We start from the raw sequence: 13,599 nt of genomic DNA, 5'->3' as shown, positions 1-13,599 counted from the left end.
TGTAAGCAACAGAATTTTTGAGAAAATAATAATATTCTCCTTAAATTATAACACATTTAAAACAAGAAATTTATTATGGCAGCATTTTGTTATTATTTATTAAAAATGTTTTTATAACATTTACCACCAGATTTTAATTAAGTAAATTGTTCATAATTGTTAGAAAGATACTTATTGAATAACCCGTGCAAAGGAATCCTTGTTTTGAAAAATGTGATTAGAAAAGTTAAATTCTACAGTGAAATGGTGGGGTGCATGGCAAAAGCAAAGTTTTGATGAAGTTAGGAGCTATTGTTATCACGCAATGTAGTTGTGTTACTCCCAGCAACAGATAGTATATGGTTGTGAAGGTTGGATCTTAAAAAAGCAAGACAGGAAGTTGTGATGCTGGAGAAGGCTTCTGCATATTCCTTGGGTAATAAAAGTGACTAACAAAGAAGTACTGGAGCACATAACATCAGACATATCACTTGGAAGGCAAAATCACAAAACTGTGTCTCGCTTATTTTGGCTATGTCATGCGGGGGAATTCACTGGAGAAAGCAACTGTGTTTGGAAGCATTAATGGTAAAAAGGAACCAAAGAACATGGTGGCTGGACACCATCAAAGCTGATACCAGCCAGAGCACACAACCACTCGAAGAAGTAGTGCAAGATCAAAAGACGTGGAAAGACCTGGTCCATAGTGTCACCAAGAATCAGACACAACTGAATGGATAACATCATCATCATTTATAAGCTTTGAAGTACTTTAAAAAGCCCATATACCAGCCATATACCATATGCCAGCTATGTGGAAAATAATTCTGCACACCTGACCATTCCTGCTAACTGAATATTGTAACACACATAAAAATGTCAGTAAAACAAGCGAAAAACAGTATACAATTCACTTTATTTGAGCCTCAAAGTTATGAACTTCCAGTCATGCTGAGTTGCTTCTGACTTTGCTAACTCCGCAAGAGGCAAATAAAAGATTTAAGGATTTAGAGTTGAAAATTGTTAATTAAATCGACATTATGAAAATTTTGCAATTTCACAATTTCTTAAAACATCACCAAATATGTTATGTCAAACTTTTTTTATTTCACATTTCCCTGTTTAATTAACTACGAGAAAGTAAACAATATTTTCCCTTGTGATGAAAAACAGTGGAACATTTCAAAAGCAGGATTTTATAGATGTGAGAAGCATGATCATATTAACAAATAACTGCACAAAACTTTTGGATTGAACAAGAGATTTTTAAAAATATATTTGGAGCTAGTTACTATTTCATCCACCAATGGGTTTTATTTAGCACCAAATAGAGTGTAATTCTAATATTGCAAGGCAATCATAAAAAGTGTTTAATGTGTTTATAATTGCTGTGAGATGAAGACTCAAAAATAACTTACCAATATTAAAAGTTACCGTGTGGCATAAAGATAAGTTATGCAAATGAATGTTTTTGTTGTCTCCTAACATTCTATATAGTATTCAGATATATCAATAACTTCTAATTATACATATTTAATTAAACTGGATAAAGTCATGTAAATAAATGTATTTCAATAGCAACTATTCCTTAAGTACTAAATCACAATCCTCCATCAAGAGGAAAAACAGTTATCAATACTAATATACCTATGAACAGAAACTATTTGAAGGACAAAAAAGTTAATTGTATTTGTTAATTAATAAGCATGGGAAATAAATAAGATACGCATATCTTATTTATTTCAATTTAAATGGATATACCTCTTGTCACAATGACACTGGGTGGTGCATAAAATTTAATTGAAACCATAAAATATACAATGCTAGACGTACAATTCAAAACAAAAACAGCAGCCAAGAATAAAAAGCAATATATCAACCCACCCCATAAGATATATACTATTCAGAGAGCTGCTTAACCAAATCATTTGGTGACAGATTATTTTCAGTCAAATATGAATTAAAGTTCTCTTCTTGTGACAGACAGCTGGGATAGCTTTAAGCCAATGCACTGATGAGTGTGTGAAGAATAAAGTTGTGTGGAGAATAAAAATGCTTTGAAGATATTTATGTACAAGGAAATAGGGCACTTTAATGACCAGAAACATTTTGGGCCCATCCTCATCTTCTTCTTGCCAATCTCCAACACTCTATTTAGGGAAGTCTTGTTTTAAAAATCAAATACAGAGATTATAGCAAACATAAATATATGGTCAACCACATTATTAAATTCAGAGTGAAAGTTTATTGTTCTGTTTCCTATTACAATAAACTACCAAGTTTGTACAGTATAAAATAACAATAGCACAAAGCAACAATACAAAGTAATGCTGACACTGGGTCAGAGTACAGCAGAGGAAATGGCTTCGGTACTGTCTTGCAATTCTACTGTACACATAAACTCTAAGACTACTGATTTTAACATAAAATTATTTTTCACATTTAGATGCAAGAGGATATTATATAACTTGGGGATCTTGGATATCAACAATTAAAACTGAAGGAACACAATGAAATAAAAAAGTTCAAAAGGAAAGAATCACAAAGCTCTCTAGATGGGCAATGACATGTTCCAACCATACCACCTTGTGTACGTCTCTCACCAAAGCGAACAGCCTGTAGAGAAAAATAAAAAGGTTAGAGGATGAGCTAGTATACAGGCCTGGGAAAAGTAATCACAGCTGATAGTAAACCTGGATTTCCCCCAATGTTTGAACTGTGTTATTCTCTCCAAACTGCATGCAGTCTGAGATTAGACATCTGGTTTTAACCAAATGATTAAAATAATGTCCTGATCCACCCCATCCACTATATGCTCATTAGCTCATTGTCAAGTACATATGAAAGTATAGAAGGTTCAGCTCTAACCTTAAAGGAAGACATCTTCCATGTGCCAACTGATTCAGATGTATTTGGTGCGATTGAGGGCTTTCTCAGCAAAATGACCACTTTCATCTGTGATTTTCTCCCAGTCTGTTTGTCCCACAATAAAACCAATGGCCCTCTTTCTGTCTGCATCCTTTTTTTCTTCAAGATCTGCCCACCTTACCTATTAAAAAAAAGACGCGCTGCTTGGATAACAGTCATTTCAGGAAAAAGAAGCAACATGCATAAATCTGATACAATTTTACCCCCTGCAGAGATTTCGGACAATTTAGAAAAGGCATTAGCCATCACTTCACTTGAGCTTCCTAATGTATTTATAGGTGAACAAAAGGTTAACTTCTACCCATGTTTAATTTTGTGATTTTAAAAATCAAACATTTGGATGAAGATGATATTTGTAAGAGAAAAAGAATAAGAGTATTTTTAAATCTTTTTAATCTTGTCCTCTTTCACAAACCTTCCTACTTGGAAAAATGGATGAATAATTGAATTCTTTTTCAAAAAGTTTCTATTTTTTATTTTTCAATACTTGCTAACTTATATTTTAAATTCTGTTTCTTTTTGGACAAGGACCTATTTAGTTCCTTAGAGCTCGGTGTGACTGTTCCACACAACTTTAGAATTCCTCTAACAAGCTCTGAGGATACTGGTGCCTTCTTCAGAAGCACTCAATATGCATTTGTTTTCTGAATATTTAGGAATGTTGCTAATTTTTTACCATTGGAGTTTTTATGCTTTCTACTTTGATTACTGAAGTTAAATGCTATTGTATTCAGCTCTATTCTAAATACAGGTCACCAATATCATATCATAACAGGCTTCGACTCAACCCCTCCAAGACCGAGTGGCTGTGGCTTCCGGCGTCCCGATATAGCCAGCTGGCGCCATTGCTGGCTATTGGGGGCGAGTTATTGGCCCCCACAGAGAGGGCTCGCAACTTGGGTGTCCTCCTGGATGCACGGCTGTCTTCTAAAGACAGGGGGGCCAGGGGGGCTTTTCATCAGGTTCGCCTGATTCGCCAGTTGCGTCCCTTTCTTGATCGGGACTCCCTACGCACAGTCACTCAGGCACTCGTCATTTCCCGCCTGGACTACTGCAATGTTCTCTACATGGGGCTCCCCTTGAGGTGCACCCGGAGGCTCCAGCTGGTGCAGAATGCGGCTGCGCGGGGGATTATGGGAGCGAGAGGGCGCTCCCATGTGACACCTCTCCTGCGCGAGCTGCATTGGCTCCCGGTGGACTTCCGGGTGCGCTTCAAGGTACTGGTTACCACCTTTAAAGCGCTCCATGGCATCGGACCTGGGTATTTGCGGGACCGCCTTCTACTGCCAATAGCCTCCCACCGGCCAGTACGCTCCCACAGAGAGGGACTCCTCAGGGTGCCGTCAGCTAGGCAGTGTTGGCTGGCGACCCCCAGGGGGAGGGCCTTCTCTGTGGCAGCACCTGCCCTCTGGAATGATTTGCCCCCGGAGATACGGAGGATATCAGATCTCCGGGCTTTTCGCCGTGCCCTAAAAACTTTTTTCTTCCATCAAGCAGGGCTGGCGTGAAACACCCCCCCCCCATTTTTGAGATATTAGATTTTTTAATTGTTTAATGCGTTTTAGTCATAAGGTTCTTAATTTTTGGCCAAAGGGTATAATTCTTTTAAATTTTTAAATTTTGTATTGGATGTTTTTTACGTGGCTGTGCACCGCCCTGAGTCCACCAGAAGGGCGGTATATAAATTTAAATAAAATAAATAAATAAATAAATAAAGGGGACACAGATAATATTCTAACCAGTCTGTTTTCCAAGTTTATACCAAGCACTAGGTATACAAATTAAACTGTTAGCTTGATTCACATTTTGCTTTCTTTCATCCATATTATTTATTTGTAAAAACTATACTAATTAGATTATAATGAAACTGAGAAACGAAATACTAAAGTAATGAGGGGGAAAAGATACGTCAGTGAATTTGCAATTTACAAAATGTGTCAGCAGGATGGACAGTCAAAAGCCAGAAAACCTCATAAAAACTTTTTAAAAATAACAATCTAAGCAATTTTTGCATGCCCTTGGTAAAAAGGTGAAAAGCTATTTCAAGAAGAGAATCTCCATAGACATATTTCAAGGAGATATTGACGACCACTCTCAATTGCTGAGACAACAACGCAATGCTCCTACATCCAGTTGCATTTAGTTGATTAGTTTGAATGGGAGAGGAATGTGTATTCCATTGAAAAATAAGGTTGTGCCCACAGTCACTTTTCACAGCTCTTGGAGTCCCCACTAACCATAACTGGTCATTGCCATTTTGAGATAACAAACACCTAAAACTGTAAACTTCCAATAGGCAGTTCAGTGTTGAAAAACAAATTGCCTTACCAATCCCATCCATATGTTAACGTAACTCCATCGAACATAACAATGTTAAATATACTGAAAGGTTATTCTCTCCAGATATAAATGAATCCTATACCAACATGATTTATCCAGTATACTTTTGAGCAATAGCATTCCATTAACAAACATATCACCATTGCAAGAATAGAACTATTCACCCTATCAGAACGGCCAAGTTTTAAGAGCTTTCGTAAAGCTCAGTGTGGCTGGGTATGTTAAACCAAGATATTTATTACCCTTTTTTTCCCAGGTTCAGAAGCACGGCTATCATAATCATCTGGAAGCTGAAGGTAATCTTCCATTCTGCTGGCAATTGCTTCCCAGTCACGTTTCCTCTTAGTACCAGTTCGCAACCCATCCAATTTGTCTGAGAACAAACACATAGCCTTATGGTTAAAGAAAAATTTGCATATGTGAACACAATGCATGGAGATTTTCTTAAACAGGTCACTGACAATATATAGTGATGAAATCCAAACATTAGTTGATGTCTTTGTGAGTGGCATAAATTCAAAATGGAGCACCCATTCTACCCTTTCGAAATTCGACCTTTTGTGTGCAAAATATGAACATGTATATGTATAAAGGAAACTACTACTTGTCTCGAATAACTAACAGAATCCATGTACAATGGCGATACTTCAACCATTTCTGAAGACCAGTTTAGAAGTTCCGTTCTATGTTTTAAGCCAACACCATGGATGATGCATGAGATGTTCCACCAAGCATTATGGAACATTATTTCAGAATTATCACCAAAGAATTTGAATGTAATGCAGAATACCAGCTGAGGAGGAATTAAATCCAAAAGCAGATCAGAGGTATTTTGCCTTTGCTTCAGCAGCTGATATAAAGTTGAAATATGTGATTGTAGTAATTATTTGATACGGATCAACACATTTTTCTAAAACAGTATCTTTCAAACTTATTGTTAAGAAGCCATTTCTACAGGCTACATGCAAGCATTTATAAGTAAAACTGGTGTTTCTCTTATACAAAAGAACTGTCTTTCTCAGTCTCACCATACTGTGGAGTAGACAGGTTGTTTAAAATTATTATCCCAGTCTCATCATACTGTGAAATAGACCGATCTTAAATTTATTATAAATACGCCTATATTTAAATGCAAAATAAACATTTAAAGAGTATTTAAAATGGCTATCATAGACTATTAAAATAGCAAATTCCATATTATGCTGTTTTCTGAATTGAGTTTTAAATAACTTACATACTTATTTGTTAACAAAACATGCAGAAAAGTGCACTGATTTGAAAATTAACATATTATGTTTCTCTATGTCAGAATTATCTCTATCCTAATAATGTATATGGTTTGTTGTGTTATTTTTACTGGAAGAAGTTAAAAGCTTAGCAAAATTATAATAAGTGGGTTATTAAACTTATAATTATGTTTTAAGATTTTTTAAAGCAGCCAGTTAACATTCTGTATTTAATTATTCCGTTAACAGAAGAATTTATTCTGGTTTAAGGGCTTTAGTTTTTCTGTAACAGTAAAAATGTACTGAAATCTATTGAACATTTTCACTAATTATTTTACCAAAACCAATTTCATTTAAGACTTAGATTATGAGCAGCATGAGGTAATGTGTAAAAACTATGAATAAATATAGCCATATGCACTTTTCAGATTATATGTGATTTATATTATAACTATTCAGCAACTGCCACAAACTCAAATCACAATCCAAATAATCCTGCACACAAGCCAAAAGTATTATTAATTATGTATGCATATATTGTGTGTGATTGTATTTGCTAATTTTTCTTGCCTTTAAGAACAAATTCAGGAAGGAAAGGTTGAATGGGAAGGAGAATATAAAAGGGTATATAAACACCTTGCTTTTTACTGTTGCAACCACAAATTGTTAACAGACACAAGTTATCAACAAGTTAATTCTTCTGTTCAACTGATACAAGAATAGTTTATGCAATATTCGACTAGAAAACAAAGAAATAAGTTCTAAGGAACAAACCTTTCATTGTACTATAAAATACCAAATTATATCTGAGTAGAACTGTGTCTATTTTCATCGTCTGATTTACTACTGGCAAAATTGATGCATGAAAGGAATTATTATGAGATAAGTGATCAAAAGAATTAACAGAATACATTTTAGTTCACATATTATTCCTTTACAAGCAAATATGCAAAAAGTTGATAATATACAGAATAAAACACTAATATAACATGCTGTATTATGTTACAGATAATATTTGAAGCAAATAACATCTGGAATGTTTTTAGAATCAGGAAGCTAATACTTAGTGACATTTTATTGATTTTGTTGGCACCAGGAACGACAGCAATTGAGTTTCAGAACTTTATCATTGTATTGTCTGACTGGGAACATTATCACTGTGTTGTCTGACTGTGGTCAACTTATGTAACTAAGAAGACACGGGAGTGTTTTTGTACTTTTCATCAGTTTTTAACAATACTGACCAGAGTACATGTTTATATTCTCTATCTCCCATGGAAACTGGAGGTTTTTGTGCCTACAGTTCAATATGACCAATTGGTTCCAAAACATTGTGTTGGTGGGTTGCTGCTTTGCTCCACTATATACTGTACATGATACAGATTTCTACAAAATTTCATTTACCTGATAGTACTTAAAAACTACTCGACATTAATAATGTCAACAGGAAATCAACAGGAAATTCTTATACCATAAAACAAAGAAAAACCCCACCCGAAACCTTTCTGCTGCCTTTTCATTAAGTTTAGAAAGACTGCAGATGCTCTGAACCAGGTGTTTAGAGTTGATAATAAGCTGGAAGAAAGTCAGTAAGTAGAAGTTAACAAGAATGTAGGAATGTAAGAACTGTCAGATGATATTAAAAGTGAAGGCATAGCTCATTCTCATTGTTATCGACTAACAACTGTAGTTTTTCTTATTTATGGTTTATATATTTTATTTAACAGAATAACAGAGTTGGAAGGGACTCTTATTTATGTGCCATCCAACATCAAATTGAATGTAGCCAGCTAACACTGCAGCACATTTGTTGCCAAAATATAAAAGCATGGTCTGGATAGTTTAGCAACCGTTAATTGATCAAATCCCCTACATGTTTGTGTTACTACAAACTGTGTTATAAATAAAGCTATATACTTTTCATAGCGCATTTCTTTAAATCAATTTCAGCTGATACACCAAAGGTAGCCCTCTTGGGAGGTTTCCACACCATGGTAACACAGATACTGAACTAAAATGATTTGGTTTATTTGGGTCTACTTTAAGATGCTATTCAGTAATTAAAATTAATTCAGAGTGCAGCATCAATAATGTTATCTAATGTAACAAACATCTCACATCATAATAATGTATAATATTAGTATAATAATAATAATAACTTTATTATATTCAACTAGCTTCCAATTACTAATAAATAAATAGGCAGGCTCAGAACAAAGATTTTAGATCATATTTAATTGCTCCATTTATATACCCTGGCGAGCTGGGTTGCAATCATAGTTTTCAAAGCCACCTTTGCTACAGCTTTTGTTGGGAGTTTTTTACTGCTTGTTTTCACTAAAGCTCCAGCGGGTTAAAACAGTTTTATTTTTTTCAATAGTTTTATTTTGGCATTGAACTATTTAGTGTTCATTTTGATTATATGGTAAAGGTATCACAAATACAACTGTGAAGTGGATTAGAAATATTTAAAATCATTTCAGGACTTTTTCTTATTTTAAAAATATTGCAAAAAGTGATATCAATTCTTATGAATTTATATATCTATTTAGAACAATCCATGAAAATAAACTATGTCACATGCATGCATGAAGTAAACTCTTACGATGCACGAATGCTTAGAGATTCACCATATGTAGTCTACACCACAGACTTAGCAAGGAATGTTTCCATAATATGGTAGAAAGCCATATTACTAATTCTTTGCTTATGAATATTTTAATGTATTTTATTGGATCAAGTTATGTTAAGGTTTCTCATTTTTGTATCTTACACAATGCCACCAGAACCCTTTGCCTCCTTAGCTTAAAATATTGAACTTATCTTAGAAGAAAAAATTACAGATTATGGCATTACTAGGAAACTAAATCATGCAACAGGAAGATAATGTAGCCTCCAGGGTATTTGGAGGAGGGGGAGGGGGAGGAGAGAGAATGATTTGACTGAACATGCAAAGAATTTAAGATGGTATATCTGGATATAGAAAATAAAATAAGCACTATGTTAAATATTAAACAATTCCTTAATTATGGCAAAATATGTATATTTTCTATAGTCATTCAATAAATAACTATGATGAATTAATCAAAGTATTAATTTATATAGTATAAAACAGTAGTGAAATCCTCAGAGGTTTGCCACCGGTTCACTGCATGTGCATGTGCAGTGCGTGTCAAATGCACGCTATGCGCGCATGCACAGTGCATGCCAACACACGCTGCGTGCACATGCACAATGCGTGCCAAACGCGCACTTCACATGGAAAAAGGAGTCTCAAGAAGGTAAGTAGAACTGTGAGGGGGGGGAAACAGCTGTGCCACGCGATTTAGATTTGCTAGAAAGGAGGATTTCTTGCTTTCTAGTGAATATAAATTGCGCGGCACAGCTGATTGTCGGAAATACTGGTTCGGACGAACCGGTAGCGGTTTTTTTCCCCCCCCCTACCGATTCACCTGAACCGGTAGCTTTTATTACTACCAGTGTGCTGGAATTGGAGCAAACCTGTAGCATTTCACCCCTGGTATAAAAGATACAAATCATGATATTAAGCCTTCGGCTTCGCAATAAATTCTATATTCAATGACTGCACATACTCGCTTTAATCAAATCTTTTTCAACTACTCAGTACTTTATTGTGGCCTTCTTGCTGAGCACAAGGTCATCTATTGTAAAGGCATGATGGTGGATTTCTTTTTGACATTTTAATTGTTCACTAAAAGAACAGATCTGAGATGTAAAGAAACCTTATATATGTATAATCTGATGCCAATCCTTCAGAAATGTAAAAACATTAAACAAAAATGCGAGCTGCACTGGTTACCAGTATGCTTCTGGGTCCAATTCAAAGTATTGGTTTTGAGCTTTAAAGTCTATCATGCCATGGGGCTGGGTTATTTGAAGAACCATCTCTTTCTGATTTTATCTGCCCAACCCATCACGTCTGGCACAAGGTATGTTGCAGCTCCTGTATGGTAAAGAGCTACACCTGGTGGGACTCAGGAATCTGGCTTTTTCTATGATGGCATCCACCCTATGGATCATCAACACCACCTCCACCCTTCCGAAGTGAGGTTGGCCCCATCCCTGCTAACAGATTTGGTTGTGTCAGCAGGCCTGGAAGTCTCAAGGGAATAAGTTGATACTCTTTTTGCCTCTTAATCATAATATTGGTGTTTTTAATTATCAATTTATTTTTATATTGCTGCTTTATATTTTTTACTGTATGCCACCCAGAGTCATGTTCTGTGAAATGGACAGCCATTCAAATATGATAAATAAATAATAACTCTCTCTCCCACATCACATAAATTATTTATGTTGGATAGATTCAATGCAATCTATAAGTAGAGCTTATCTGATAGTGATGCCAAGTGAATCCTTCCTAATGCCTTGAATGTTATAATCCTCTGAAAATCAAAGCACTTGAAAGGGAATACTTATTGGTATATTGTCCTATAAAGACTCCAAGATTAGTGAGATTCTTTGATGTCTCTAAATATGACATTGTTCCTCATTATGACCAGCTGTAGTCCAGACACATCTGATATATTATTATTTCTACTAGAAAATTTCTACTTTTCAAATGCTATAATTCAATGTCTGTAACTATTTAAAATAGTATTTTTAAAATACAAAAGCACATACTTACGCTGGTCAAATAATTGTTTTAAAGCAATGGCTTCCAAGAAAAGAACAAAAAAGGATATAAAATCTCATCTTTCTAGTTCTTTTCTCTGAGAACCACTGGAGATTCATTACATTATAGAACGTATTCATGCCCAGCACCGTTGTAAGAGATTAACAATGCTTTGAGATGATACCCATATGTGCTGTCCGCAACCATGCCAAAGCAAGGCATAATGTTGAACAATAATGTTAGTCTAATCAGAGCTTAACATATAGATAAAATGATCTAAAGAATGGCATACATAAAATTGGTCAGCTCTGTAGGAAATGCTAAGCCATTACAAATAATTCCCTTTACTCACCATTCATATATTTGAATATTAATATATAAAAAACTACATCACGAAAGTATATCAAGTAACTAAAATTTAAAAATCTGATTATTATAGCATTGCAACTTCAGAGATAAAAGGATATTACACTGCCTGGAGGCAGCTGTATCATCAAAAAAGTCAAATTCAGTATATTTTGCTCAAGCATGTGATCAGGCAATGAAACTTAAGTTGTGCAAATATGAGGATTTTTTTTAGTAATAAAATAAATTAAATACCCACCTAATTTTGCTTCAGAAGTATCCATCTCCCATTTGCTTTTCGGAATGTAACCCTAAATCATATACAGAGAGAAGCTCGAAGGATTAGAGAAATATACAGAAAGCATATAACACATTTTATCCTGCAACAGAATTATACTGCAAACATTTTCTTAAAATATTCAATCTGAACTATAAACTTGATTTGGAATTATAAAATGTTGCACTATGAAAAATATTCATAGTCACTCTGCATCCAGCACAAGTGTGTCTCTCTCAATAAAGTGTATCTTACAATAATTTCATGGTAGGAATGTATCTCACAATAATAAGGTATGACATATTTCTCAGTGTGGCTTGTGTTGCATGATCAGAATTCATGTGCCTCAGGGATTTCCACATAGAATTTTATAATGGTATCTTCACAAGTCATCTTTGTATATGGAAACACAGTGTGGGATGAAGATTTCAGAAGCCCATTATATAAGTATGAATGTCTCTGGCAATTATTTGTTTTTTATTTCTAGGAAACCGTCTACAAATGTTTGTTTACAAAAGTATCCTAAAATTGCTTCTTTTTTTCATTAGTATGGGTTTCTGCATTTTAGTTCAGCCCTCAATATGTATTTTTTAAGAATCAGAAAAGAACTTAATCATAAAAAACACATCTTACTGATACAAGAATTGATTGAAAAAAACCAGTTAAAACCAGTAGAAATGACAGAAAGCATTTATTCATGGAAATCTCACGTTGTTAGTTATCAAAAGTATGTAACTCGTTAACTTCATCAGAGTCTGATCCAGAAGCGTACATAATGGAGCAGGCAGGATATCATAAGCGACCCACGTTTTCCCAAGATGAAATTTCACTCATCAGCTATTTAGAGATTAGATCCAATTTCTGCTTTTCCTTCTGAACAGCTGATGGTATATTTCACCTTTTTTGTCCACTGAACTTTGGCCAAGGAAGCACGTGTGTTTGTGCAGGATTCCTCATCCAACCAGGGACATGTACTTGTTTCCTAGTTAAATTAGGGTGAAGGACTAATAGTAGAATTATAACCCAATACCTCAGTCATTGTTTAATACATTTTATTCAATACAACTGTTGGTTCAAATTGATTTAAAGTATAATGTGTATAAATAGAAATATTGTTGTTTGATAGGCTGCCTGATTTAGAAATAGACTGTCAACTATTTGGAATGTAGACTGCAGCTCTTTGGCACTGCTTGATCTGAAACCATTTCCAACTGCAAGAAGTATGAACGCTTTTTAGCAACTTAGACTTCAGCAACATGGTTTTCTGGAACTGTATGCTTATGTTCTGTGAACTTCCATATTTCATTTCTTGAACAGGCTGCTCTTGAAAAATGTCTGGAAAGGCTGAGGAAAAAAGTTGCTGGCCCAGCAAATTGATTAATTTGCACTGGTTGCTTGTTGGTTTCTGGTTCAGATCCAAATGCTAATTCTTGCCGTCCTGTACACATGTCATGTTCTTTTTGCTCTTAGTATCTGAAATTTGGCAGTTGTCTAAGAGAAGCGGCGGGATGTGTTTACTACAGGTAGCAGCAGTATAGAATATCACAGTACTTAATTCTCAGATGCTAGTTAAAATCCTGGCACTTTAGGGTAGAATGATTGTATTGTCCATTTATTTTTTTCTTCGTATGCATTATTCCATAGGCAATTATCATCCTGGTTTCTGATGATTTGATTGAAATGGCCATGTTACTATCATTTGTTCTATAATGTGCTTTGGAGATGGGTGTTTATGTTGGTAACTGAGAAATTTAGTTATTTATATTTACATCATTTACTCCATGAAAAGCAATTATCTGAATTCAGTATTTTTTTCTTTTTCATAAGAATACATTCATCTGGAAGAATAAACTCTGAATGAAAAATTC

The 13,599-nt window shown here is 34.8% G+C and overlaps 1 protein-coding gene across 3 annotated transcripts in view; it reads right to left on the bottom strand.

The window, feature by feature from the left end:
- Positions 1–2,201: 2,201 nt before the first annotated feature.
- The window catches only part of YLPM1 (YLP motif containing 1), a 61,022-nt gene continuing 49,624 nt past the window's right edge, over positions 2,202–13,599 (bottom strand). For 2 of the 3 annotated variants that reach the window (XM_070940833.1, XM_070940842.1), the window contains 4 exons: positions 11,714–11,765; positions 5,490–5,620; positions 2,848–3,028; positions 2,202–2,595 (listed from right to left, as the gene is read on the bottom strand). In XM_070940833.1, coding sequence (XP_070796934.1) covers positions 2,882–3,028; positions 5,490–5,620; positions 11,714–11,765 — 330 coding nt within the window. In that variant the 3' untranslated portion in view covers positions 2,202–2,595; positions 2,848–2,881. Of the gene's footprint in view, positions 2,596–2,847; positions 3,029–5,489; positions 5,621–11,713; positions 11,766–13,599 lie in introns of those variants that run through there. The other variant, XM_070940851.1, reaches the window with a different exon arrangement.

The sequence above is a fragment of the Pituophis catenifer genome, unplaced genomic scaffold (genome assembly GCF_029215685.1).
Source record: "Pituophis catenifer annectens isolate HBS135680 unplaced genomic scaffold, rPitCat1.0.hap2 SCAF_1, whole genome shotgun sequence".
Classification (NCBI taxonomy): domain Eukaryota; kingdom Metazoa; phylum Chordata; class Lepidosauria; order Squamata; family Colubridae; genus Pituophis; species Pituophis catenifer.
This window is presented reverse-complemented; position numbering and strand designations above follow the sequence as displayed.